The sequence below is a fragment of the Coturnix japonica genome, chromosome 19, assembly GCF_001577835.2.
Source record: "Coturnix japonica isolate 7356 chromosome 19, Coturnix japonica 2.1, whole genome shotgun sequence".
In the NCBI taxonomy this organism is placed as follows: Eukaryota; Metazoa; Chordata; class Aves; order Galliformes; family Phasianidae; genus Coturnix; species Coturnix japonica.
The window spans coordinates 1,990,729-2,018,125 of NC_029534.1; the positions used below are offsets into that span (position 1 = coordinate 1,990,729).

The 27,397-nt window shown below is 47.5% G+C and overlaps 1 protein-coding gene across 6 annotated transcripts in view; it reads right to left on the reverse strand.

Annotated features, from left to right (window-relative positions):
- Window positions 1–27,075, reverse strand: part of CLIP2 (CAP-Gly domain containing linker protein 2) — a 52,757-nt gene extending 25,682 nt beyond the window's left edge. For 2 of the 6 annotated variants that reach the window (XM_015880550.2, XM_015880546.2), the window contains exons 1-3: window positions 20,743–20,981; window positions 12,662–12,882; window positions 1,344–1,882 (exon numbers count right to left, since the gene is read on the reverse strand). In XM_015880550.2, the coding sequence (XP_015736036.1) occupies window positions 1,344–1,882; window positions 12,662–12,773 (651 nt within the window). In that variant the 5' untranslated portion in view covers window positions 12,774–12,882; window positions 20,743–20,981. Of the gene's footprint in view, window positions 1–1,343; window positions 1,883–4,049; window positions 4,172–12,661; window positions 12,883–13,075; window positions 13,320–20,742; window positions 20,982–21,045; window positions 21,201–21,265; window positions 22,807–24,627; window positions 24,719–25,997; window positions 26,142–26,938 lie in introns of those variants that run through there. The other 4 variants (XM_015880548.2, XM_032448413.1, XM_015880549.2 and 1 more) reach the window with 4 other exon arrangements.
- Between the last annotated feature and the right edge of the window lie 322 nt (window positions 27,076–27,397).

Sequence of the window (27,397 nt, forward strand, 5' to 3'; positions counted from 1 at the left end):
GTATCTGGGGCAGCACTCTGCAGGAATAAAGTCAATTAGGAAACATCACAGCCCTTAGGTAGCCGTGTTTGTTACTACATTTCAGTATAGAATTGTGCATCCTCAGTTAGGGAACATAAAGATGGCTAAAGGACAGAACATCTCTATGAAAAGGATATTCTTTATTTAGACTTGCTTTTTGAGAAGTCACCTCCTTCCCACTGTTCCTAAGCAAGCTCTTTAGGGTGGAATCAGTTCAGCTGCTGAGCTGCCTCCCCCTCAACGCATGTAAAATGCATTTTCTTAGGGGAAGAAAAACATAGCAGAGATTCCTCTCAAGCAGAAAGTGCTCAACTGCTCCATCTCCTTTTCCATCCATTCTCTCCCTGGAGAAAGGCAACAAGGCAGACTTGCACTAATGGCAGCACTCGGGCAATTGGCACACTTTGGGAAGCTCCCTTCTTACTAAAGCAAACGTTAATTGTTCCACATTCATCTGCCAGACTTCAAGAAATGAGTTCCACAGCATCACGGTGGAGGGCTTTTTTTTCACCTCTTTAATGTAATTTTTGCATCTCTGGGAAAAAGTCTGAGCTCAAAAGTGCCAAAGGCAAACATTACCTAATTCTTCTAGCGGAAAACTCCACTAGATTACTTTTAGCAACTGCTAAAGTTGGAAAGGCTCTAAGCTCAGAGCCATCGAAAGGCAAAAATGGCTCAAATCCAGCTGATGGCTGGACTTGGTGATCTTAGTGGTCTTCCCCAACCCCAGTGGTTCTATTGATTCTATCTGTTCTTCTCCCAGACATGCAAACAGCTCCTGATATTTCTCTAAGCCCAAAGCTTATGCTGGTTTCGAATTTGTTCTTTTGAAGTTATTCATTACAGTAACAAAGAACAGCACCAATCTCTCTCACAACATCTGGGGTGGATAAGGCAGCAGGCTGGGAGGGAGGGCTTCCATTCATTTGTAAACAAACAGAAACAACAGCAAGAACAAAATCTGAACAAAGAAACAAAAAACAGAAGTGCAGGAAGAAAACCACTTTACAACATGTTGAAGTCTCAGTCTGTATATTTTGCTGCTGCTAAAAGAGGCAGTCCTCACTTGAGCACTGTCTCTCCAAGAATTAAAGAGGGGAACAGACAAACCAATCCACAAGACACAGCATCCCAAATAACAATTAATGCAGGAGTTCAAAGCCTCCTTTGCTGAGGTGCCCTCTTCCCAGTGCCACATTCTGCCTCACATCTCACCCCCACCCCCATCACCCTTCCCTCACCCCAAACCTAACCAGAAGCACCCAGGGATGGATCAAATCCCTACCCTGCCCCTTTTGAAGGTTACTCCACTATCAACTCACCAGCACACGGTCTCCAAGCCGCAGGTCCTTCTCCCCTTTCTTCACAGACCCACTGTCCGACAGGTTGGATCCCGACTCATTGCCCGTCTTCATGGCGCTGTTGAGGACGCTCTCTCGTAGGGGGATGACACGAGTGGAGAGCGGCGGTGTGGCCGTCCCTGAATGCAGGGACAAGTTCTGAGCTGTAAGTGAATCCACGGAGGGGACGTCGCTCCCCGAGCCCTCAGCCACAGGCTGCCGCGTCAGCTTGGACGGTCGTGTGAAAATCCCCTGCAGTGGTTGGCACTCGAAGTAGCGCACGCCTCCAACAGAGCCATCATTCTTACCCACGGGGTCATCCAGCACAACCCCCGCCCATTGGCCTGGAGCAAATTGTGTCTCCCCAAGGTACTGGATCACTCCTGGCTTCACTCCGTTCACCCAGACGCGTTCTCCCACCACAAAATCTCCCAGGAAGTCATCGCCCACCTCGGCAGCCTTCGACCCCGACTTCTCGGCGCTGGAGGTGGAGGTGGCACTTTGCTTGTGAAGAGGGGAACCTGTGAACCAAGAGGAAAGGGGTTGGTATGAGGAGGAATCCTACATCATAGAATCATGAGCAATGGAAAGACCATTAAGATCATCTAGTCCAACCATCAGTCCACACCTGTGAACACTCCAGACCACACCACTCAGCATGACAGCTTCCTTTCCTGGAGCACCCCCAGAGACATTGACTCCCCCACCTCCCTGTATCAATGCATCACTACTCTTCCTGAGAATGGCCATCACCTCTCATCCTATTGCTGTCACCTGGGAAAAAGAGTCCAACCCCCTCCCACCTCATCACAGCCTCCTTTCAGGGAGTTATAGGGAGGCAGCTGAAACACCAGCAAAGGGCATTTACAGAAAGGAAACATCTGGGAGCACAGCTCAGGTTGCACATCTACATCAGGCAAGGGTTAGGAACTCGGCAGCCCCATTAACTATAAATCTTCCTCGGCAGAAAGGCAGTTTGAACTGAAATCTCTATGCACTGCCCAGTTTCTGCAGACCTCACATAAAATAAAGGAGAAACTCCATGTCATCATCCCCCTTTATAATATGCATCTATTCCCAGTTCCATTACAGCTCTGAAGGATCCTTCTCATGGCAGTGTGAAAAAGCTCAGCAGAACAGAAGTGATGGGAGTTGCTTAAAAAGGGGAACCAAGAACAACACCAAAGTCATCTTTTTATCCTAAAACAAGAATGGGCACTGATGTTTTAGTGAACTCTCCAGAACCAGAGGTCTGTATACAGTTAACCCAAGCATTGAGTGTCCCTCTGGAGGACGTTAATAGCTCCCATGGGATCTGACAGCAGCCTTTGCAAATTACTTGCTTTTCCCAGCTGCTGTCATGCCCTTTGCAGAGCAGAAGCCAGCAGTAAGCAGACACCTGGGGTATGTTTAATATAAACAGAGCATCTATAAACAGGAAGCATCTACAAACCCCTGCTAGCACAGCTCCTCCAGGGCAACATTCAGTGTGCAGAAGTCAGACCTGCAATAGGGAATGCTCTTATTTACATCAGCTGCTCAAGCTGAAGCCAGAACTCCAGCTATGCTTTACTGGGAGAAGGAAAGCTGCAGATGATGCTGGAAATTCACCATCCCTAGTGGCCGTAGCCAGCTTATCTGGGGACGGCCAAACTTTCTGTAATATGATTACAGAATCATTAAGGTTGGAAAAGACCATCCAGGTCATCAAGTCCAACCATCAGCCCATCACCACTGAGCCCAATATACCATAACCCTTAAGTACATGGCTGTACCTGAAGCAGCAACAACTCCAGCAAACAAGCTAATAGTGACCCCACACTTGCTGACCCAAGTGACAAAATCTACTGCAAACATTGTCCTTTCAGCATAGATCCCAGAGGAACTAAAATAAAGAGTGTATGGACTTCGCTAAAGCTTCCCCAAGTCAAAAGAGGGGGGTGGGCAACAGCTCTTGGACAGGACAGGCAAAGAAAGTCTAACAGAGACGATCCAAACATGAATGCTTATCTGAACTGTGAAATTCATCCAGCCTCAGCCATCACTACAGCTCAGCCAGCACCACTTCCACAGCTCTTGCCCAAGTAATGGGTCTGACAGATCCAGCTCAGCTCCTGCACAGCCCAGCAAACACAAAGCTCTCAACCCAAAGTAATTTGAGCTGTGCTAGAGGTCTGATTGCAGAGGAAAGAACAGAGAATCGGCACTTCAGAGTTGGCAGAAAAGTCTTTCAGTTTAATACCTAGATACGGCTGCAGCATTTTATCACCACAGCCCTTCAGAATCACAGAAAGGAAGGTTCAGCTGCCCTAGGGCTGAACAAACACTGCAGCACAACTTACATCCGCATCCAGAACCACCCATCAAAGCAAACACCTCCAAAAATCATCTCGGACAGAAAAAAGCGAAGCGGGAGTTTCCATTGGACTCCTGGTCCCACAAGGCATTCCAATAAAGGAAATAAAGCCAACGTTTTAGTGGGACTCCCATAGACTCTGTTCATTTTAGCTGCCTGCAAAACTGCAGCAATTACAGCATCTTGGGGAAAGTGTCTAATAAAGCGTCTAATTACAGGTTTCTGAGGAGAGCATGCACTCAGAAGCATTGAGATCCTATAGCACAAGGCTATTTCAAGAGACCCCCCTGATCTTGAGTACCTTCTGCTCCAACCCTCCCACCAGCAGTTACCTTATGGTGGTAGAGAAGAAATTCCTCCTTCTTCGCCCCCAAGGGTCACTGCCTCCCTCTCTGCTGCTCCATCCAACACCAACCTCAGGACAGACAGCAGCTCCTGCCTCTCTCTGCTCCTAGCAGGCTCTGAGACACAGCACACTGTGTGGGATCTCCTCTGCTCCAGCTTTCCAGCCCTATTGTGCTCATTAGTCAAGCTCATTCTTTTCAATTTAAATGGTCTTCCTGTAGGTCACAGCTTTCAGGGCTGAACAACAACTTAGAAATCAAAGTCAGACGCAGTTCCACTGAACGCACATCTTATCCAGCTCTAAATCTCAGTTTTCCCTTTTGTTTTTGTAAGTGTAACACAGCCCTTTCTGTAAGCTCCTCCTGTGACAGGGCTGATGCTGACCGGACACCCAGTGCTGGTTAAGGCACAGGAGCCAGACAGACTCCTCTGAGCTCAGCAAAGGCAAGGTTAAAGGTTTGGATCTGAAGCTTCAGCCTGCTCATATGGCTCTCATTACTGTGCCAATGAAAGCCATGTGTCTGAAATCCCCAGAGCGCTGTACAGGAGCAAGAAACCCCTTTCAAACAAGCTCTGCTCCTTGCCTTCTGCTTCAGCTTTCTATCTCCCTCCAGTATCAGCAGGAATAACCTTCGTAGCAAGATCCCAATGACATACACAGCCTCGTGCTATGAGTGCCATCCATACCCAACAAAGCCACACACCCTCCAACACATCCATGTCTTCTGACACTCATTCCTTATCACTGGCTAACTGAAACAAAGAGAAAGGAAACTTGTTTCGGAAGGGGAGGAGGGAGAGGAAAAGAGAAGTAGTTGAGCATGAGAAGCGGCGCACAGTGAGCATTTACCCACATATTTCCTACTCCCTGCAGAACTCTTTTGTCATCTCATGGCTCCCGCGATGCATGCCAGGCACCCGGACTGCCAACAGCACCAGAAACTCAACAGCCTATTGTGTTGCCATGGGAATCAGGAGACAGGCAGCTAATTGATAAAATGGAGGCACATTTGGTTTAAAAGAGGAATAAAAAGAAAGAAGAAATCCCAGCGTAGTGTCTTGTGCCAGGAAGGGAGGGAAAAAGGGGAAAATGCACCACATTTACAGCAGAGCTATAAAGTGCCCCCAGAGAGGGCTTCCCTTCAACATTTTACTCACCAGGGTTCTTCTCGTTGTTGCTTTTGGGTTTGATTGTTGTTAACCACCAGGCAAATGAATGGCTCTATACCTAACACAACAGCTTAACCTCATAAACCATACAGCATCCCAAGTTGGAAGGGACCCATAAGGATCACTGAATCCAACTCCTGGCTCCACACAGGACCACCCAAAATTCACCCATGTGTCTGAGAGCTATAGATAGGCCATAGGGTGATGGGCAGCTTGCCCCGTGGCTGGTGAGCACCACCAGGCACAATGTGCCATCAATTGCCCAACCAATGGTCACAGCTCAGATCATGGGTGCCCATCCTCCTGGCTTGCCTGGGCCACACTGAGTGGAGAGGAATTGTCTTGGGCTGCATATAGGTAGGTTCACTGCTAAAATGCACCACCTCACTACTGGCAGACTGCTGGCCACAGCGTGGGCATGGCTGGCTTAGAGCTTCCATACAGGTACAGACCAAAGGGGAGTCCAGAGCACCAGTTTTCAGAGACAAGCTTCAGCCCCTGCTGAATACACTGTATGCTCTACCAGGCAAGAAACAAAGGGTCCAACCTGCTGCACATCCCAGAGCCGCCATCTGCACCAGCTTCCTTTGGCTCACCGTGGCTCTCCAGGTTCCCACAGAGGGATCAGAGCAGCTTGGATGACACAGAAGTGATATTGTTGGCAGCCAAGTGAATCCCAGCCCACACTGCTCTACCCAAATTCCAGTTATTGAGCACGGCGACGAAGCAGCTGTTTCCTGCGAGATTTATCACGGCCTTTTCAAGCTGTGGGATAATGAAGAAAGAAAGAAGGAAGAAATGGCCGCAATGCTTTACAGGGAACAGCCAAGTGCCTGGCAGCACACTGTGGGAGGAAGCAGCCCCAGAGATTTATGGCTGACTGGGAAACAAGGACTGAAAGCTTTCCAAGTTCAAAGCTGAAAAGTTGTGTCTGTTATGGCCAATCTCACGGGACACGAATGTAAGGGCTGGCATGGAGATGAACTCTGCATCTGGCACCCTGGAAATCTGTCGTCCCTGCTGTTCCCTGGGATAAGCCCCGCTGGGCACATATCAAGATCTGATGCAACTTCAGCATCGCCAGCAATAATACCTAGGAAAAAGTCTGCAACGAGGAGGAAAGGAAGGAGGACAATAAGAAACCAATTGGGAGCTATGAATGAGCAAGCAACAGCAAAATGGGAGCTGCTGCGAAGTGGCTTTGCACTGAATGCAAGGAGGTGCCCATTGGGGCTGATATTTGTCTTTGGGAGGCAGCTGGGAGGGCACTGAACCTCAGACAGACAGACTGAACAAAGGATTCACATAAAGGTCTCATTCAGGAGGTGGCTGGTACGAAAGCTGCTCTGCCACGGGTGAGATGAGCACTCTCAGTGCCCACTGGAGACAGCAGGGATGGAACTCAGTTCATAACAGCTACACCAGATCAGATAACATCAGGCTGGCTGTTCTTAAACTGGGAGAAGGTATTTGTTATACGCCCAGATATTCTTTTTAGTATAAACAATGGTATTCAAGAAAATACATGTGGCAGACCGTTCTTGGCAGCACAGGGCACAAGGGAAGTGACTAGCAAAACATGCCCAAGATTTCGTTCACTGAGTGGTAATTAGCTTGCAGCATATGGAAGGATCTATTCATCCAGATTAGAGTGTTATTTTTTACATAATTATTATTTTTAAAACCGTAAGTATATTCTTTCAACATTCGTGCTTCAATCTGCTATGTGATATTTTCCAGCCTGAAAACACAGTCCCATCTATGACATCCCTTTGCAACAGCACCCTGCTTTCCTGGGAAAGAATGCAAAGAAAAATCCCATATTATTAAGGGTGGTTTAGGTTTGACAGAATCACAGAGTCATTAACACTGGAGAAGACCTCTAAGATCACCCAGAGCAACCATCACCTACCACCAGTACTGCCCACATCCCTCAGTGCTCCGGAGCACCTCCAGCTACCCAACCACTCCTTCAGAAGGAACAGAGCACCCACGCCTCCCTCCCCAGCCTCCAGAAATAAACCACAGACCCATTTGATAACCTCGGGCTGAAGTAATGCACGGCATACTGAATCACACAGGCTTCATTCTTTCCTAAATACATAACAAAAATCACTAACCAGGGTGCTCCACTTGGAAGCATTATTCGCTTTATCGACTACAGCTGATCCTAACAGAAAATACAGTTTGCCATTTAGAAAAAGCACTTGGCTGTAAAGATTCAACACTCCCCATCCCCAAACCCCTCAGTGCAGTCATCTTACCCAGATACCCAGGACTCAAACTGTTAAGAACCATGCGCTGGGAGAGTCAGAAAGCAGCCAGAAAGCACAGAGCCACGATATCCCATGAGAGCAGCGTGGTGGATGCACTTACATGAGATGAACTTGCAGGGGGTTCCTGATGGGGGACAGCTCGAGCAACGCACAGCGAGACCACCGTCCCCAAATCACTGCTGTGCACACTGCTCTGCCCAGTGGCACAGCTGCAAGCTCAGCTTCCAGCGCAAGCGTGGCTTCCTAAAGACTTTCCTTTTCATATGAGCATACAAAAGCTCGGGACTGAGCTCAACACAATGCCTGCAGGCCCTGCACATGTGTCCATGCAGTTGTCTGTGATTTCCTCGGCTGTGGGAATCCTGTAAGGCAGGAGGGCAGTTCGGGGGGTGCTGCTGCAGAAGCGCAGACAGCTGCTCTCAGCGAGCTGATCCGATGGCAAAAAGCAAAGAGAGAGGCAGACACAGGTCTGTAATGAGACATTTATAAATGATTTCCCAGGCACAGCTCTGGCGGCTACACAGAGAGAGGAGTGGTCTCAGGACACCTTCAGAACTGCAGATATTTATCTTCAGTACCAAACACTGCTAAGAGTGGTCGCCAAGCGATCGAGCAGCAGTTTTGAACTCAGTTGGAGATTTCGCAGCCTTCAAGTGTAGGGTTTTTGCTCAGGCACTGTTCCCATGTAAAATCCATTCAAATGGGCTTTGCTGCTGCTCCTACAGCAAGTGGGAGAAGAGCAGCCAAGCAGCTCATTGCTCAAGCAGGTGTGTGCAGAAGGGCCATGGGCTCATTCACTCAAAAGTGATGGAATTAGCTCATTGCCAATGAACTCCAGAAGAGAAAGTACCAGAAAATAGCTCAGCTTGATCCATCAAGAGCAATAACTACTTGACAATCAGACTGGATCCAGACAGAGGATCAAGAGCTGATAGTGCAAGGAATGTAATGAAGATGCTGCATGTGTGCAGCTTGGGATGCTGACTCACAGGACACAACCTGGGCAGCCACACGGAGTGACCCAACTGCCAACAACTGAATCAAACCATCATTAAGGCTGGAAAAGACCATGAAGCTCATTGAATCCTTCCCAGTTGGGGAGAAAATGGTTAAATCACAGGGACTGGGAGAGCCTCATTCAGCTCCGGTTTTGGCATAGACTCTGAGCACAGGGGTTTCTCCAGATACATAATGCACATTGCCTACTCTTACATCATTCTAATGCTCAAATGATCCATTAAAGCAAAAAAGCTGAATGGGATTTGGTTCATTATAGTCAAACCCCCACAGGCTGGACACCTGTGGGAAGCAGATTTCCTTTTCATGGTGTCCTGCAAGGAGCTACTGATGGGGAGCAGGAGGACACCCAACCTCTGTATGTGATGCTCACATCTCATTCTGCAGTGAGTGTGCTGAATGTTTAAGGATTAACTACATCAAATCCCAGTAAGAGCATCTCATGGTTAAGACAATTAAAATCAGACTCTCAGTCATCTGTAGATGTCATCTGCAAAGCTGATTAAACCAAGATAGATTCAGTGCCCTTTTGTATTGCTTGGCATTCACCAAATCACCTCCTTGGGAAAGAAGCTCCCAGGGTCCCTCCCTTGTTCAAGAGAAAAAGCAGAATGGGAGCAGGGGGTAACATGCTGCAAGGCATCACCCCCTCCTGCATCACCAGTGTCCTTATACTGACTGCTGATCTAACCTGGGGAACATCCATTTACACCTACAGCATGGATTTAATTGAGGGCTAAACCAAAGTAGCAAAGCCAAATGTTTGCAGGTCCTTGCAGGCATTCAAGGCCAGGCTGGATACAGCTCTGGGCAGTCTGGTCTGGTGGTTGGCAACCCTGAACATAGCAGGGGGGTAGAAACGAGATGATCATTATGGTCCTTTTCCACCCAGGACATTCTGTGATTCTACAGGATGGGGCAGGTTCAGCCCCATGGCATGGGGTCATTTCTCTCCATTTACCACTCACGACACCCTAACCTTAATATTAATCAAGAACCACAAAGCTTTGACTATAGACAAGTTGCAGCTCCCTCTGTCCATGTCAGTCAATCAGCCGCTTGAGGCACCACAACCCCATTGACTGTTTCAAACAAAACAGTAGTTTTGTGTCTTTCAAAGTGACAATTAATAAATTGGTGAGCAAGAAAAAACAGCCCTTCTTACAGCTTAATCAAAAGCCTAAACTAAAACAGCGACAAATCCTGCTGGAGATGAACAAAAAACACCAAAAGAATTTCTCAGCAAGGAATGGTAACAACAGCTCTAAAAAACCCCCAAACCTCTGTTCACACAGCCCAGAGCAAGCACTGTAGCTTCATCCAACTCCATCACAGCTAGCAGCAAAGCACAGTTCATCCACACCAGGCTCAGACTGGATGCACTTCAGTCTAGCAGGCTGAACTCACACTGGTGTGGGTTTTTCTGCCTCTACCAGCAGTGCCCCATTCTTGCCTAGTGCTGTCTACATATAATAGTTCCCTTTTTTCCACCTCCCCTCTGCCAACATTCTTTGAGGAAGAGATTTAAGAACCCCACAAAAGCACTCAGAGCAGCACTATAGCAGCTTGGTTCGAGAGAAAAGCCTTTCCCATCAGAGGGCATTTCCCATCAGCTGGCTCCAGCCTTCCCTTCACCTGTTCCACCAGCTGGGAGGCTGTGTGGGCCCATTCATCATCAGCTCCCATTCTCTCTCCATTTCGCCCAGGCAAAAGCAGACTTTTCCCAGGAGGGCACGGGATAGAAAATAAGATACATGAGCTTTTTAAGGAAAATAAATCCAAATGATATATTGAGCCCTTTAGAGTGTCCCACACCTTTTGCTTTGTTTACAGGCAGGGTTGAAGGCAGTAATGTTCTTTAATTGAAGCACAGAGAATAGGACAGCACACGTGTGGGAAATCCAGTCCTCACACAGCTAGAGATGGATTTTCAGTCTGGTTTTAAGGAAAACAGTCACCAGAACAAAGTAAAACCTATTTTTTTTCCATTGTTTCAGCTTTATGGAAGAGAAAGGGAGGGGGAAGAGTCACCATGGACACCACTCATGAGGCAGATGTTTTCCGAGAGCCCAAGCTGGGTGCCTCTCTCCTACTGACTTTCAGTGGAAATACCCACTTAGCTCCAATTTAAACACGGCACAAAAAGCCCTCAGACCTCCCCAAGCATCAGGTCAGGCAGGAGGTGCAGTAAATGTCCATATTGGTAAAGTTCAATGACAAAGAGGTGGTAAAAAACCACAGGACCAGAGTAAGAGTGTCCAGGGCAAAACTGAGATGATGCCATGTCCATTTTTCCTCCCCTGCTATAACTATGTCATATGGGGTCCTCACAAAGATACAGAGCCATGAACTGGGAATAGATACACACACACAGACACATCTCACATCTCTATCAATCATATTTTCTGCTATACAAGATGTGAGCTATCAGGAGTACATGAAAGCACTCAACAAGGTGCATCTCTACTGCCTGGAAAAGGAAGAGATGAGAGATGGATGAGAGACTCTTGACTTTATACAGAAGAATGTGAATGTAATAGTAGCAAAAGCAGCAATCAAAGCACCTCTGCATATTCCAGGCTAAGAAAAGACAGCATATTTCCTACCACTTTTGAAGACAGGAAGGCATGAGGAAGAAAAGTTGAAGCTTCCCAACATATATTTGCATCAAAATGTTTCCTGACAACTCTCAGGTGCAACTGAAGAACAAACACCTTCTCTTCATCACCCATTTGGAAGACTCAATCCACATACAGGGTCTTCCTGAGCCAGCCCCAGGTTACTGAAGGCAGGAGGCAGCTCAGAGCCAACAGACCATACACCGCTGCATTTTAACCCTGCATCTGTCGTTCTCTTTTGCAATTGCATTTCAAGCTTTGGAGACTTCTTTTTCCTTCCCCCATTGCTGCCTGCACTGTGGCTGGGCCCTGCCACCCAGTGATGACTCTGCCCCTGGCTTTGCTAAGCATCCCATGCTGGCCAAGTGCTGTAGCTGAACAAGGCACAAAGGCTGCAGCAAACAAGAGCTGCATTCAGCATAGCAGTCCCATCAGCCCCCAGCGCTGCTCTCTGCAATGACTCCTTCATCCTGCAACACACGTGCTGTGTTTGCTGGGATGCTGCTGTGCAAAACCTCAGAGGGAAGAGAAAGGCCTGGGGTCTGCCCCCTCAGCTTTTCTTAGGATAAAACCCAACTGAAAGCAGCTCCACACCAAACACAACTATCAGTTCTCCGTGCCTTGAGAGATTCGCAGTCACTGGTAGTCTGTCACTTTGAGTCCTAGGAGTTCATTTCTCAGCCACAGACACAGAGCAAGGAGAAAAAATGGGGGAAATACAGAAATGGATCTGGGGAACAAGTTCAGAATAAACACATAACCCTTACACTAAGAATTTCCTTCATCAACCTGAGCATCCCTCTAACACACAGATAAGGAGGCTTTTATTGTCTTTGATTTGGATGCTAAATTGAGAAATGACTCTAATATTAAGAGCCAGTAGAGTCAAGTCTCCAGCTGAGAAACAACAGCGATGCTACATTCCCTACAGTGTTGTACTATTCAGCCCATAATCTCACTTGGTCACCAGCCCTTCAAACAACACCTTGCACATGTGCCAAAGACGAGCTGAAACTGACAATATTGTTAAAAGAATGAACAGCAGAGATGATGTATGGCCACAAGCAGAGCACAGCCCCTGCCACGCGATAACAAAACACGGCCACGTTTGCTCAACACTGAGCAGAAGCATTCTATGCAGAGACTCCACATACCTCACAAAGCAAAACAAAAACCACAGCAGACAAAACAGCCAGAAAAAAATGCTAAACAACACGCAAGCCCTTTTGAAGTATAACTTATACAACAGTCTTTACAACTTGTGTATACTGCGGGCATAGATAAATGGACAGTAAGACATGTACATGTGTCTAGATAAATCACCGTTGATATCCCAGTGCTTCCAGTGATTCCATTGAAACAAAGGCACAAATTTGAGATAATCAGCATGGGACAAAATACCTTCAGTGCCTGGTTCTGACTAAAACAAGATGAGCAATTTCTCACCCCATTGAGTCTTTGTCTTTAAACCTGGTCACCACTTGGCTCAGCTCAAGCCCCCATCGATGGAGTTCTTACCTTCCTTTGTACCAGTGGTGACAGTCGCTGCTGCTGTCCCTGATGCCCGTCCCACAGGGCTGGAGTGCTTCCCTGCCCTGCCAGGGATTTTAAGTCCACTTGGCTTCAGCATGGTTGCTGCCTCTGTATCTCAGGTTGGTGCTACCAGTGTCTCCAAGTGCTGTCCTGCTTTCAGTGCTCAGGCACCTTGATGTTGGGTCTCTTCTTCCATTGCCACAGACCTAAGGGGGAAGAGCACAAGCAAGTCAGAGAGCTGAGACATAAGACAGAGAATGGGTGGGAGAGCACGAGCAGGCTTGCAGAAAGCTGTGCCCAGCTCTCATGTCACACCCCCATAAGGGTCAGGCAGGTGATGTGATCTTTCTTCTCTGCACCCCACGGCACTAGACCCCATTGCATGATCCCCATATTCACACTACTTCAGGGCAGCTCCTCCAAACCAACACAAACAGGAAGGAAAGTGGTCAGTGTTCATGACTGGGCTTTTGGCTCCTTCCATTAATGATAAATCTCCAATCTTGGTAGAGAAAACAAGGCTTCCCCCACGCATTACTGGTAGGCAAAGGGAATAAGACACCCAAATGCAACTACGCAGCATTAAGTACAGAACTTTTAAAGCAAGAAGTTTGATGGCATTGAAAACAGAAAAGAAAAACAAAGGAAATGACTCAGTTGCAGGGAAAAAATGCAAAAACATTCTGAACGGGTAAAGAAAAACAATAAAAAAATGGAGTCTATCAGCAAAAAGGAAGCTACGGTTGGCTGACTGAGCAGGGATGTGGGCAGAAAGAGGTGGCAATGGAGCGAGACAGGGACAATGGGAACAAACTGCAAAGGGAAACGCAGCACTGCCAGGGGCTGAGGACACCCAGGCCTGGGCTATGGGATGAGACAGCCTCATGTGTGCATCATTTGAGAGAACTGATGTAGTAAAGTCTTACAGATGCTGCGAGGGGAGAAGTGCAACGGCCGGGATGGGAAGTGATTAAGGAGTGAGTAAGGATCCCAGCACAGAGTGAGGGGAGGGTTGGGAACTCTCCAGGGAGAGCCACAGGCAGAACACAGATGGGAAAAGAAAACCAAAGGAAAAGATTCCAGAACTGTTCCCGAAATCTCCTGGAATGCTGAGACACCAAAGAGTGTTTCAGCAATAAGTCAGCCATCCCACACCGGAATAACAAGAGGAGATCAGGGAGGGAGGGAGCAGAGAGGGATATATATGGGTGTCCTGGTGGTCAACATGGTGACTATGAGCCAGCAGGGTGACATTGACCCATGAAGGTCAATGACACTTAGGGTGCAAAGGCAAGGGAGGTGATTCTCTGCTCTGTCCTGGAGAGGGCACATCTGGAGCGCTGTGTGCAGTTCTGGGCTCCTCAGTTCAAGGCAGATGGAATTGCTGGAGAGAGTGTGAAGATGGTGGGGGCCTGGAGCATCTCCTGCATGGGGAAAGGCTGAGAGACCTGGGATTGTTTGTCTGGAGAAGGTGAAGAGGGGATTTGATCAGTGTTTATCAATATCCAAGGGCCAGGAATTCAGTGGATGGGGCCAGGCTCTTCTCAATGGTTCCCAGTGACAGAACAAGGGGCAATGGGCACAAACTGGAACACAGGAATCTGAACATGAGGAAAATCTCTTCACTGTGACAATGACAGACAGGAATGAGCTGCCCAGAAACCACCAAAAAAATATACATCTAAAAATATCTGCCCCTATAAACACTCAGGGGCCAATTTAGCTTATTTTCTTTTCCTTCTTCTTCAAAGATGATGCAGAATACAAAGGTCTTCAAGATCTCCACTGGATTCTTCCCGCAGTCTTGTCATACCAGGATGAATGGCTTTGTGTGTTCCCACAACAAAAAACCATCCCAGGAATGCACAACACGAAAGCTGCTCCAAATGACCAAAACATTCTGTTCTCCATCTTTCCATCAGGAAAGGGGACGGCCAAATCTGAGTCACCCGGGCTCAGATTCAAGGAGATTCATTTAGCTTTAGCTCTCTAAATGCAGATGTTCATTCAAACAGTACCTCTCACCAGGAGTGATAGAACTGGATACATGAAGGATCTGCAAGAAGGGCCAGACATCCTAGCAGCATACATCAAAAACATAGAAACAGCAGTGCTGAGAGCTCAGTTATTTCACAAATAGGGCAGAGGAGTTGGAAATGAAACCTGTATTGCCAAGGCTGGAAAAGGTTCATCTTCAGGTTTCTCTGCTTTACCCATCCCTCCTGCCCTCAGCTATGTACATGGATACTCATTCACCATGTGCAACACCATTCCGTTCAAGATGGCCATACCAACAGAGCAAATCCTCAAACCCAGCACGCTCCATAGAAGGAAACTCTCATGGGTATAGGACCTGTTCACCTCCACATACTGAATGAAACAGCCATGCAACATGGGAACAGGTTTCCAGGCAGCCTGAGCTGGCCCAAGTCCCATCATGTGGCTGGTGCTGCCTTCTGGATGGATCTGGATGTAAGAAGTATTTACCCAACACAGCACTATGGGCAAGGCACAGGGACTCTGTGCTAAACACAGATCGCCCTACAGGAGCACACATACAAGCAGAAGGAACACAAAGAGAGTTCCAGCCATTTTCAGGGCTGCTATAGAGTGATGCAGTTGCGTGGCTGTGTTCAGACATTCCTACATTCACAATAAAGACAAAGCCTGGGAAGTCCAGGAATTCCACCTTCAGCTGCTGACAATGTAATAACAGCGACTCCATATGGAGAACTGGAAGGAAAGAGAAACAACCTCCCATGACACCAAGCAACACACAGCTGAGCTGAGCAGCACCTGGGTTTGGACATATCCCCTGCATGCACAGCCAGCATTGGTCAGTGCCAATGCTGCAAACAGAACTCAGTGCATCCCTGAAACCCTACAGCTCCAAAAGGAGGGGGTCCACCTGAAGGAGCTCTTCACCACTTCAATAAGCACAAAAGATAAAGGCAAAAAGCTTTCAGTGCTGTATTCATTTATTAGGCCTTATACAAAACCATCACTGGCCTGAAGGTAGTAGTATCTATTAAAGTTATGTAAAGTTGTTTCATTCCTTGTTTCTGGGCATTTGTGCTGCATTCGCTTCATGCTTTCAAGCTTTTCTGCACTCCACTCTGCCCAGAAAATTGAGAAGCTCATGTAATAAAGCTCAAGCTCAGAGTCATTATATTGCTGCCCACTTCCCTGCACACCACAGGCAAGATTTGGTGCACTAGGCTCACAGCAATGTGTTGAAAAGATAGGGAAGGAGGTTTAAGAGAAGAATTTTGCCTTGAAAGCGAAACCCCAAGGACCGAATGGTTTGAGTCTGGTCTGCAAAAGGGACAGGAAACGAATCCAGTATACACGAACACCACGATCTGATAAAGCCAAACTGCAGCTCTGCTAAAAGGGAAAAGCTCATGCCAAGAAGAAAGGGGGGGTTTTATCTTTTAATTCCTTCTGATGCCCCATCTGATCCCAGGCAATCATCCCATCCCTTCTCACTTCTCCGATTAGTTACTGCTTCCAACAAGCAATCAGAAACCTATTTCTGCAGCACGTGTCGGATTAGGATGAAATCCTTCCATTTCATTGAAGCACAGAGGAAATAAGAAACTCTCATCCTTAATTAAGGTCAGAGTCCTCTCCCAAGAAAACATTTCCTCCTCCCATAGAGAAGCAGGCAGGAATGAAAGCACTGTATTGCCATCAGGTATGGGGAAGAGCCACAGCATCCCCTGCCATCTGCTCCCATGCTGCTGCTGCAGAACTCACCAGCATCCTTGGCCAGAAAGTTCCATGGTTACCATCAGTTTCCTTACATCTCCCAGAGGTGATTAACATCTAAGACAACCCTGCCTCGAGTTTACTTCCTCGCTTAAGATTTGTAACAATTGGCACAGAATGCAAAGGGGAAGCCTGCAGGCCTTTCATTTAAAGCCTTCACACCTTTTAAAACTACTTCTAAGCACTCAGATAGACTCATCCTTCTGAGATTTAGTGCTAAAACAAAGGGTACTAAAGGAGGAACGTCCAAGAGCATCCCACTACATTCTATAACTGAAAACCACAAAGTGAGACCTGAAGCGAATGACACCACTGGAGTCACTCTGGGTTTGCTGGTGTTGCAGGAGTTCCTGCTGCCAGGTGTTCAGCCCTGGAGGAAGGGACAGAATCCTGCAGATATAACGGGGGTGTGACAGCAACACAGCATTGCTCAAGTGGGAAAGGAATGACACATGGAGATGGCAGAGCTGCAACCCTACAGGGACAGAGCTGATAACGCAGCAATTCAGACTGTACCCAATGAGCGCTGCCATAACTCGGCCCTGCCACAAGCCCTGAAGAAGGAGCTGAACTCATGGAATCTCCCTGATTTAATACAGCATTAAAGTTCACCCTGACACCTTATTTGTTATTCACTGGAATTCAGGTTTACAATCTCCATTAGTAATGGCTGGTGGATTGATCACCAACTACAACATGCAATGTTGACAAGCTTGGAGGAAGAAGTCCAGAGAAACAGGAGTACTTATTCAAGGTTGCAAGCTGACCTACTCCAGTTTGCACAGACCTCAGTGTTATAAAACAAATAGCTATCAGCTAAATATAGCTAAGAGCACTTCCACCACCAGGATGGGCTTCATGCAGGGGGCTGAGCAGAGGCAGCATCACAAACACAGCACAGCAGGCCAACACGAGGCTAAGAAGCCCATTAAACACATCTCAGGGCACAGCTTCCTCTCTGTACCTTCCAGGAGAAGCCTCATTTCCCAGGACTTGTCCCAACACCCAGGACAGTTTCTGCTGCAGGGATACGACTGCAGGTTGTGAATGGGAGCATTTGCAGGGCTGGGAAAGCACTGCTTGCTGCAACAAGCCGCTGCTGTCAGCCTGGCAGCGCTGCTGAAAAGTTTCCAGCACTAATTGGCGGACACAAGCGTTCCCAAAGCATGATGCAACAAATAACAGGGGAGGAATTTGTCAGTGGAAGAAAAGATCAGCCAGGAAAAGGGACCCGGGAAAGACAGATGGCTCAGATCATCCCGTGGGGCTTTCACCACGTTTTGGTGTATCCAATACCCACGTATGCTTCCCCTTCACTACACAAGTTATTCGGTAAAATCCAACTGGATTACCATCAACCAAGAGCTGTGGGATAAGCAATACACTTTTACTTGCATTATCTTCCTTAAGGAAACTGCATAGGGGAGCACGGGAGAAGGATTAAAAGCACATCAACCTGGAGGTCTGGATATTCAACACCCATGGTCTCGTCCTCAGACCTCAAAGCAGCGAGAGCCACAACACTGCGCACCTGGGAGGAGCTGATAGAGAGATAGAAAGGATTTTTGCAAGATCACATAGCAGGGATGAACCATTCCCCACCTCTATCAGCACACAAAAGTCCTGGGAAGTCATTCTGATTGATGATAGACTGAGTATAAACACTTCTTAAACATAACCAGTTGGCTGTACCAGGCACAGATGGAGTCACTGTGGGAGTCAGTGTTAGAGCTGAGAACATGAACCCCCAGAATAAAGAAGTCACCCAATTCAAGTCAGCATCACGTTCGATCCCATCGCACCAGAACTGACAGCAAAACACAGCAATGCTCAGTGCTGTTTCTTCACATGCATTTCTTGGCTTATGCTCTGTCTGAAGCAACCACAGCTATTTTATGGACACCATTCTGCTCATTTACTAAACGAAGAACAATGCCACGTCATGGGAATCGTCTCCATTCAGCCTGATGAAGGAATCTTGCTTTCTTTTTTTTGTTAAAGTGAGGTTTCTTTGGGTTTTTTTGTTCAGGAATAGCACTAAGTATTACATGGAGGTGCCAGACTCGGTCACATGCAGTGAAGTCATTTTTCCACTGTTAGCTACAGCAGTGAGAGAGTGAGAAGTTAAACCCAAATATGAATAAAGTGAATTGGATTTGCCTCATTTTGCACCACAGCTCAACCAAGTGCTCACTCTGAGCAGTTTGCCCTCTTTATCAGCAGCTCTGATTTAGGTGTCAGAAGGGCCAAGTGTGCTACAAGGCCCCAGTCCTGCTGGACTCCACGTTCCCAGTCACACCAAGCAGTGATACAAGAAGAGAAAGGCATCTCTGGCCATCTAACACAGCAGCAAAAAGCATTTGCTTGCCCCTTATCAGCAGCTTCCATGGCTGTTCTTGAGCTCCCCTGGGAGACAGAGGGGAGAACAGGTCACAAGGCATTACTGAGACCTGTTTTATCAGAAATGCCTCTCTCTGAGCTAAACCCACACTGATGTCTGATGTAGGTGAGCAACAAGTCATGCTCAGCTCCCAGTGTCTGTACTTGGGCTCTCCCAGAGCTTTACAACTCACTGTATTGATGCTGTAATGCACTCTGCAAAGCAGTACTGATAGTGTGCACCTGGAGCCTGCTTTATAGACCGCCTCTTGTTCTCATCAGGATCGTGACAGGAACATGAGATATACTCACTCCCTCTCAACTTTCACAGATAGAGAAAGCATTTGCAAAGTAAAACCCGCAGCCTTGGGAGGTGAAACCCTGCCCTTCCCCATATCACCAGCCAGGGATGTGCATGGTACGAACCCTTACACATCCCTCTGCACTGGGAAACCCCTCCAAGTTCTTCATTGTTTCTTCTCAGAGAAAAAGAGGAAGAGTATCAGGAATGCTCCTTGATAGACTAAATTATGGCACCTCCAGGGCTACAGGCAGCAGACACAGCCCTTGGCCTCAGCAGGCAACCCAGGCTATGCTTACCCTAAAAGAACTCTGGAACATTCATGTTTTCCCTTAACTGAAGGCATGCCATGCACACATGTGCTCCTGAAACAAACTGGTTGCAGTGCAGCCTCTGCCATACTGCAGCAGTTGGTGGCAGCGCTTTGAGGCAGTGCTGTGCTTTGAAGCCCTGGGATTGCTGGCACCTTTCTGCCAGCACGCAGCTCCTCCTTCATCCCGACAGGCTCCAGCAGCAGGTAGGTCATTTCTTAAAATGATCCAGGTTAAGCCCAAGGTAAGGGGCTGTATTATGCTGAAAAGAATCCCCTCCCCAGCAGGGCAGGGGGCTGAAAAGGCCCTGAAGCACCACTGAGTGGGAGAACACTGCCCAGCAGGGGCAGGAAAAGGGACAAGGCCGACAAACCTGGCCACATGTCTGCAAGTACATCCACCCTGAACATCCATAGCCATGCACCGAACCATTCTCAAAACATTAGGTCCCCCCCCCCCGGCAATGAAACTTGCCATCCACTCCAGCAGGATGCTCTGTCCCCAAGCCGGGCTTCGCAGCCCTTTGAGGCTGACAGAGCAGCAGCAACAGCACTGACAGCGCTTTGTCTCCCATCTCTCCTCTATTGCAGCTGCATACCCCGACACAGCACCACGCCTCTGCCCCAGCTCGATGCTACGGGCCAGGAGGCAAATGCGGCCAAGGAGCCGCTCGGTCCGTCCGAGATCAGTGCTGCCATCCCCCAGCAGCACGCAGGAGCACATCATCTCCTTGCTGCAAACAAAAATAATCCCACCGCAGCCACTCCTATAGCCCACGTCGATAGCTGGGTCTATATCAGAACAAAAAGGCAGCGGGGAGACCCAGCCCAGCCGGCAGCCGGAGACAAAAGACAAACAGTCCTCATGCTGCAAAGCTCCAACCCGCTCGGCGCTCGATGCTGACGCCCACCCCGATCTCCATCGCTCAGCACCGGAGCTGCGCAGGGACACGGGGCCGCCGCCCCAGCGCTCGGCTCGGGCCGTTCCCAGGTGGGCACAGAGCGGGGGCTCAGCACGGCAGTACGGCCCCACCCGGATAGCGCAGCCCTTGAAATACAGAGAATAACGAGGACGATGTCTTTCCCTCCCCGACCCAAGGACAATGCTACAAAGCGACACATCCTTCTGCCGTGATCCGTGCTGACACCGCCCAGCCCCGGCGATGAGCTGAGCCCCATCCATCTATCTATCTATCTATCTATCTATCTATCTATCTATCTATCTATCTATCTATCTATCCATCCATCCATCCATCCATCCTTTGTTGGGGCTGCCCCCATCCCCAGCCCGCGGTTCCCCCTTACCTCCCGCAGCCCTGCCGGGCGGCCGCCGTGCCACTCCCTGCGCGCCGGAGGGAGCTGCGATGATTGGAGGAGGGGGAGGAAGAAGAAGGAGGAGGAGGAGGAGGAGGAGGAGGAGGAAGGAGGATGCCGGGCGCTGCGGGCACAGTCCGGCCCCACCGCCCCGCGAACAAAGGGGCGGCTCCGGGGCCGCCCCGCAATGAAACGCCGCTGGTTGTCGGGCCCCGGCGGAAACGGAGCGGGAGGGTGGAAGGGAGGAGGGCACGCTCCGCCTAGCGGCTGTGCTGGGGAGCCGGAGGGACCTACCTTAAAGAGCGGAGAGAAAAACACCGACCCTGGTTCTAACCTTCTGCTCGGCACAGATACGGCTCTGGGTTGGGGCTTTGGAAGGGAGGGGCTCCCTTAAGTCACGTTGTAGCAGCTGTCAGTGGTGCGAAAGGAACAAGAGTTGGAGGTACTTCCTGGGAAAAACAAAGGAGGAAGCACTAATTGCCAGAGGGAATGGAGAATAGTGAATTGAAGGCACCTGCAGCCTGTGGGAGCTCCTTCACTCACGGGTAGGAAGGGAGGGCTGAGCTGATGGCTGCTGCTTGGCCTTCACCACCCATCTGCTGGTAATCCCAGAGCTGGAGATGTTGGATGGAAGCACGCGGTGCTGGGATATGGAGATATGGGATCAGGAGGGCTGGGAAAGGCCACTAAGATCAACCCATCCAGCCATCAGCACAGCCCCACTGTGCCCACCATCCACCCGCTAACAGCCTTATTTTCCATCCTGCAGATGGGAAAGCTGAATCAAAAAGAAATGCTTGGTCCAAGTCAAAAATAGAACCCGACGCACCCGACACCAACGCCTCTGCTTCAACTGGCAGCTCACTGAGCTTCCTGGTATCTTCCCTGCATCCAAACCCGAGTCGGTGTTTGTGGGTGTGGATGCAACATGTTTGGTCTCTTCTCATAGCGATACATGAAAATTGCACTCCAATCTATTTTCTAGTTTTATTGCCACCATAAAATGGAAGCTCCCTTCATCTCAGCTGCCTTCATGAGCAGTGAAAGAGAAGCAATTCCGCTGAACTAATCAGTAAAGTGCTTGGAGCTGACCAGAATAAATGCGGTCGCCACACATTAAAGCAGCTCCTGGTGCCTTCTTTAGTGTTTGCCTCCATCCTAAACCCTCTCAGGTGAGCCCAATGAATGCTGCAGCCTCTCAGTCCTTTTCAGTCATGACAGAAGTGATGACTGAGCCCTGACCTGCTGGGTGCACTCCAACCACTGACCTGTCAGTCCTTGCAGCTCCCATAAAGTACGCACATGCTCCATTCCACAACAGAAGGCACAGACACACGAGAATGATGTTTAGAAACAGGAGACACAGTAATTATGCCTGATGTTCCTGAATAGAACTGCGTTACACTGCACTTGGCACAAGAAGCACATTTTCTATCCCTTCAAACAGAGCAAAAGCACTAAGCACCACTGTTCAGAGTAGGGCGACCCGCTGCATGCACAAACAGACTGAGTAATGCTTGGCCTGCTTTTCTTTTTTTCCTTCTCTGCAAATGTCAGGGCTTGGTCACGCCAGCATGCATTGCAGTCAGGACTTCAGACAATGTAAATGCACAGTACGCACTTCAGATCGGGCCAGTGGGAAATGCCAGCTTGTTAGTTGTGAAGACAAAAAAGAATGAAGGAAAAGAGGCAAACTGTGTTACCATCTATAGAAGCTGGAGAAATCTGAGGAGCTAACAAGTAGAAATTAACGTGTGGAAGACAAAGCCAGAATACATTAGAGGTCATTAAGATAATCATATTGCAGCTGTAGCTATGTTCATTCTATTTAGGAAAAACAAATAGTATGAGACAGCCCTCAACTCTCAGTTGAAAAGAAACTTATCTGAACAAACTCAATAGCTGTTTGATACGGCGTTTCAGGGCTGCCTCTCTTTCCATTGAGCCCATGATAACATGTGGGGGTGCTCTAAAGGGATATTTGATTGAAGAGCTTTCTGGTTTCTTCCAGTAGGCACTCTGCTGGTTCCAGTTCTAATCTGATCATCTGTTTGACTATGTAGAAACAAAAATATACAAAGCACCATAGATAAGTCCTAAATATGCAAACATATAAAGCTTGTGTATAGCTGTGTTTATTAACATGCATAAAACCTGCACAAATATAATCGTGTGAGTCATATAAGGAAGAATCGAGTGGATATAATGGGCAAAGGCCACATTGTAGGTCAAAGCTCTCTCCCTCTTGGAGAAAACATCACACTTTCCTGTTTCAGCTTTGCCTTCTATATACTGGCAATATCAGGTTGTTTTGGGGTTTGTTTCCAGCAAGTGCGTTGCCTGGATAAATGAAGTTTTCAGCTATTCAATTAAAAATTCTATCAAAATATTAACAGTAAGCCAAGTTTCAAGCTAAATCTGAGAGTAAGCTTGGAAACTATCACTTAAAAATATATCTAGGAAACTGCCCTGTTCTCAGCTGATACAAGTACTGAATTCAGGAACTATTTTAAGAGAATGATCAAGAAAGGGAAGCAGTAACAGCGCAGGAATCAGCCTCTGTTCTCAGCTTTGGTGGCAGCCTGATAGTTGAAAGCAATACTTACATGAAATGCTTAGCAGCCTGGAAATATCTGGGACAAATGATGGTTAGGGAAGAGACAGTTGCCAAAGCTCAGTAAGCACGCACTGAATGTAACACTATGCATTGTTACTAACTCATATGGGAAAGAACATTGTATTCAATGTCACATCTCTTCATCTGCAAGGCTGTCTCCCAGACTGGAGAGCACAGGAGTGGTCACCAAGAGGTCAAATGCTTTCCTGTACGGTTAATAATTTCATAGAATATCTGGTAAATCTGAACAACATACAAAGTTGGGAGGAGCTGGAAGAAAAGTAGAAAAGCAAAGCAAAAGCAAAATGTTTTTGATAAACTGTAGAAGCAGCTGAAAACAAACGAGAAGTGATTGGGTGAGGAGAAGTGGATGCAGAACTCCACATTCATCTGGACAAGCGTAAAAAAGAGAAAAAGGGGAACACCAGGCTGGTTATCACAATGAAAACTGAACATCAGCCAGTGATACGCTCTGAACTGAAGTGATTCACAGTTTATTTTTGCTCAAACCAAGATATTTAAGTTAGTCTGTTATGGGCTGTTTGAAATGAGGCAGCATGCAGTGAGCTGTGCCTCCGTGTGAGCTGCAGGCTGCACATTCATACTGGGTGCAGTAACTAGGCTAAAGCCTGGGGTTGTTTCCTCTCCCCTCTCTGCACTGGAGGGAGGAGGCATCAGCAACCACAGCAATAAAAGCAGCGGCCACCCCAGCTGCCAGTGCTTCCCTCCCTTCATGGCTCCAGGAGTATGGCTCATATTTTATTCATGAAAATTGAGGCCTCTGGGGGTCTAAGGAAGAAGAAAAAGAAGAAAAAAACCAACCACCCAACAGGAAGTAAATACTTCTTGGGGGCAATTGCTTGCAATCTGGCAAGTGACCAAGGCATCCTGAATGAGAAGCAGGGGTGGAGGAGGGAAGCCTGAAGCTTCCCTTCCTGACAGCCCTACTGTGACTGGAGGAAGGGGGACCACAAAGAGTGAGCTGCACCCTGGAGGTCACTGTGGTGACCCAGTGCAGCAGGGAATGAAGTGGGTCCCACAGGGAGGTGCCCCCAGCCAAGGCTTAATATCAGTAAAAAAATCTCCTTCGATCTTTTGTTTTCCTGAGAAGAAAGACGTGAATCCAATGTCGTCTGCCTACCACTAATTGTAGACAGTGTCATGTGAACTCTAATTGTAGAGGCATAGCCATCATCCCCCTCACAGTTCAGTCCTAACACTGACACAGCACTGGCTGTTCCTAGTTTCATAATCCTTACCATCAGGGATGACTGTTTCTGAACTAATCATTTTGCACAGGACACTGAAGCTCTTTCTGAGAGGCCTGAACTTCTTGGAGATCTCTGGAATCTGCATAGAAAGAAGGAAGCAGTCTATTACTTTCTGACAGACCTTCTTGAAAAGAACACCTGCAAGAAAAGGTTTATCTCTAGACAGTTACAAAATAATGTGGCATTTTACATTAACATCCATTTTTCATTGTCTTAATTACCACCTAACAAACATTAGCCCTCAGAATATCTCCCCTACAGGGCTGAGCAAATGAGAAACAAGCCATAGTGCTTCAGTCAGAATGAAGGGAAGGGAAAAACAAGACTAAAAGATCAGAAGTGGCAGAGGAATGCACCCTGGGAGAGGCAGCCAATATTCATTTAATAATGCCAACATTTTGTATGAGAAGCTTTCCTCGGTGGCTGTAAAACATATGGATTAATACCGGCATGTAGTGGAGTTAGATTAAAAATAAATCACTATTTAAGGTGCTCTTTATGGGATGGAGGATGGAGGAATAAGGGTATGGTTCACCACCAGCGCAAGCATCAGGTAAGATACTGTGGAAATAAATTCAAAACAGACAAACAAAACCGTAAATACAACCCCAAATTAAATCCTTGTTTTGTTGGAATGAATGGGACTTTTCCCCTGCTCCACCATAACACCAGAACTACACTCATTTCTTTTCAGCTCACCTTCCTTATCATCCTTTCATCATTAACATAAAGAAGTTGAACACAAACAACTTTTATTGAAGATTCGTTTGTTCCAATCAGCCAAAAAAAGGCTCTGAACAAACATTGCTCAGCATTTAAGAGACAATACACAACAGCACAGGACTGCCTGATGTCATGCAGTGCCAGTGAGGGGCAGTCAGTGCAGAATATTGCCAGAGTGTTGATATAAGGAACCAACACAAAAGAAATACAGATGCCGGATGCAGAACAGGGTAACCATGCTGCATCACAGCTGCAGAATGTCTGAGTAAAAGTCAAGCAGTATTGTAACTTAAAAAACACTCCACTTTATATTAACTCCATTGCACAGTTCCTTCGAAGTTTCTGACATACATTAATCAGATGGAAGCAGGCATTGCCTTTATCATGGGACAACCGTAGATCGAGTGTTATGTCAAAAACACAGACTAAGTGGCTTGTTGAAAGAGCAGGTGAACCCAGTCTGCCTGTTTCTGTTCTAACTATCCAGTGTTACCACCCAGCAAAGCTTTAACAGGCACTGTCTCCCTCTTCTACTTTGCAACAGTTCATGGCTTAACCTTAAAGCAGAGCGCTCACAGATCACAGCGTTAGTAGCCCACCGCTGCCTTTGAGCCTTCAGGACTTAAGGGAGTTACCTTTCCTGCAGACAAAAGAGGGATCAGAGCAGCTGTCACACGTGGCCCTGCGTGGCAACTGTATTCAGGTGTCTGTACTCCCTCTGCCGACTGAAGCCGAAACCACACGTCTGGTTTTGTCCCCTCGTAGTCCTCTTTCAGGCTCTTCAATTAAAAATAATTGATATTTCAATGACATTTTCAGCCTAGTGTAAAGCAATGGGCACATTACAATACATTCCTCAGCACCCACACAGAAATCATAACAAAGCTTCTGTGATAATTTCATTCTAATCTTAGAAGTGTTTTTAGATGCTTATATGAAATAGCTACACATATTCTGATAGCAACAACCTTCAGTCTTTCCAGCTATTTTTTCTTTGCAGTCTGTCCCTCACTTCCAGCAGCACAAATTGCTTAAGCTCAGATTGAGACAGCATGCTGCTTATAATTGCACGTGACAACACATAAAAAAAGCCACACAGCAGGGGAAGGTACTTCGCAAAAATGTAAAGAGCAATTAAACTTAGTAAATAAAAGCACCCAGCTAACAGAGCAGGCAGCTGTCAGGCTGTGTTTACCCAGGCTGCACTAGCTTGCTCTGCTGATAGTGGAGGTGCTAACAAGAGAGGAAGGATGAGGCAGAGGATAAGGAAATAAACTCAGAGATGGTGTTGTTCTGGCAGGGAACTCAGCCATAGTATTTAGGAACAAGTTTTAAGTGGTACACGCCCCCTCCCAGTTACGTTCTATCACTTTTTTTCACTCCTGGTATTTGTAGAGCTTTGCTTTACGCTTTCAGCCTCAGTGAGCACAAGATAAAACGGTTGATAGCATCAGAATTCATTCCACTCTCTCCATACTAACAGTATGAAAAGGAGAGAGCACGGGGAAGAGCCTGAAAGGGGACTGCAGACTCCACATTGTGCTGGCAGCAAGGCCATCTGTGCTACGTGACCTACTTGTGGCTGCTGAACAACAGCACGCTGCAATAGGAGGTGACAGCTTCAACTGGGTCTGCAGGGCTGGTGTGGATGGGGAACAGCCAAAGGGACTCGGCGTTTTTCTTTCTTAACACTGTAATTTAAGGTCTCAGCCCCCAGCTTCAGATCTGCTGAATAACAAAATAATGGCAAACTGAGCTTATGGTTTGTTGCTTGTTTGGTTTCAAAGCAAAATCACCTGAATGTTCTACATTTCTCCCCACCTTCCTCAAAGAATTACACGTAACTTTTTGTGACTTACCTGTAACAGATACACAGTACACATGTACTTTGTGATCATGATTGCCTGAGGTTGCATTCATTTATTTCTCTTGCCTCGCAGGTTTGACACCTCACACCCCCCTTCATCATTTCATCTCTGTAGCTCTTCTCTGTTTTCAACTACCTCCTCACTTTGGGTGACTTCACTGGTTTCAA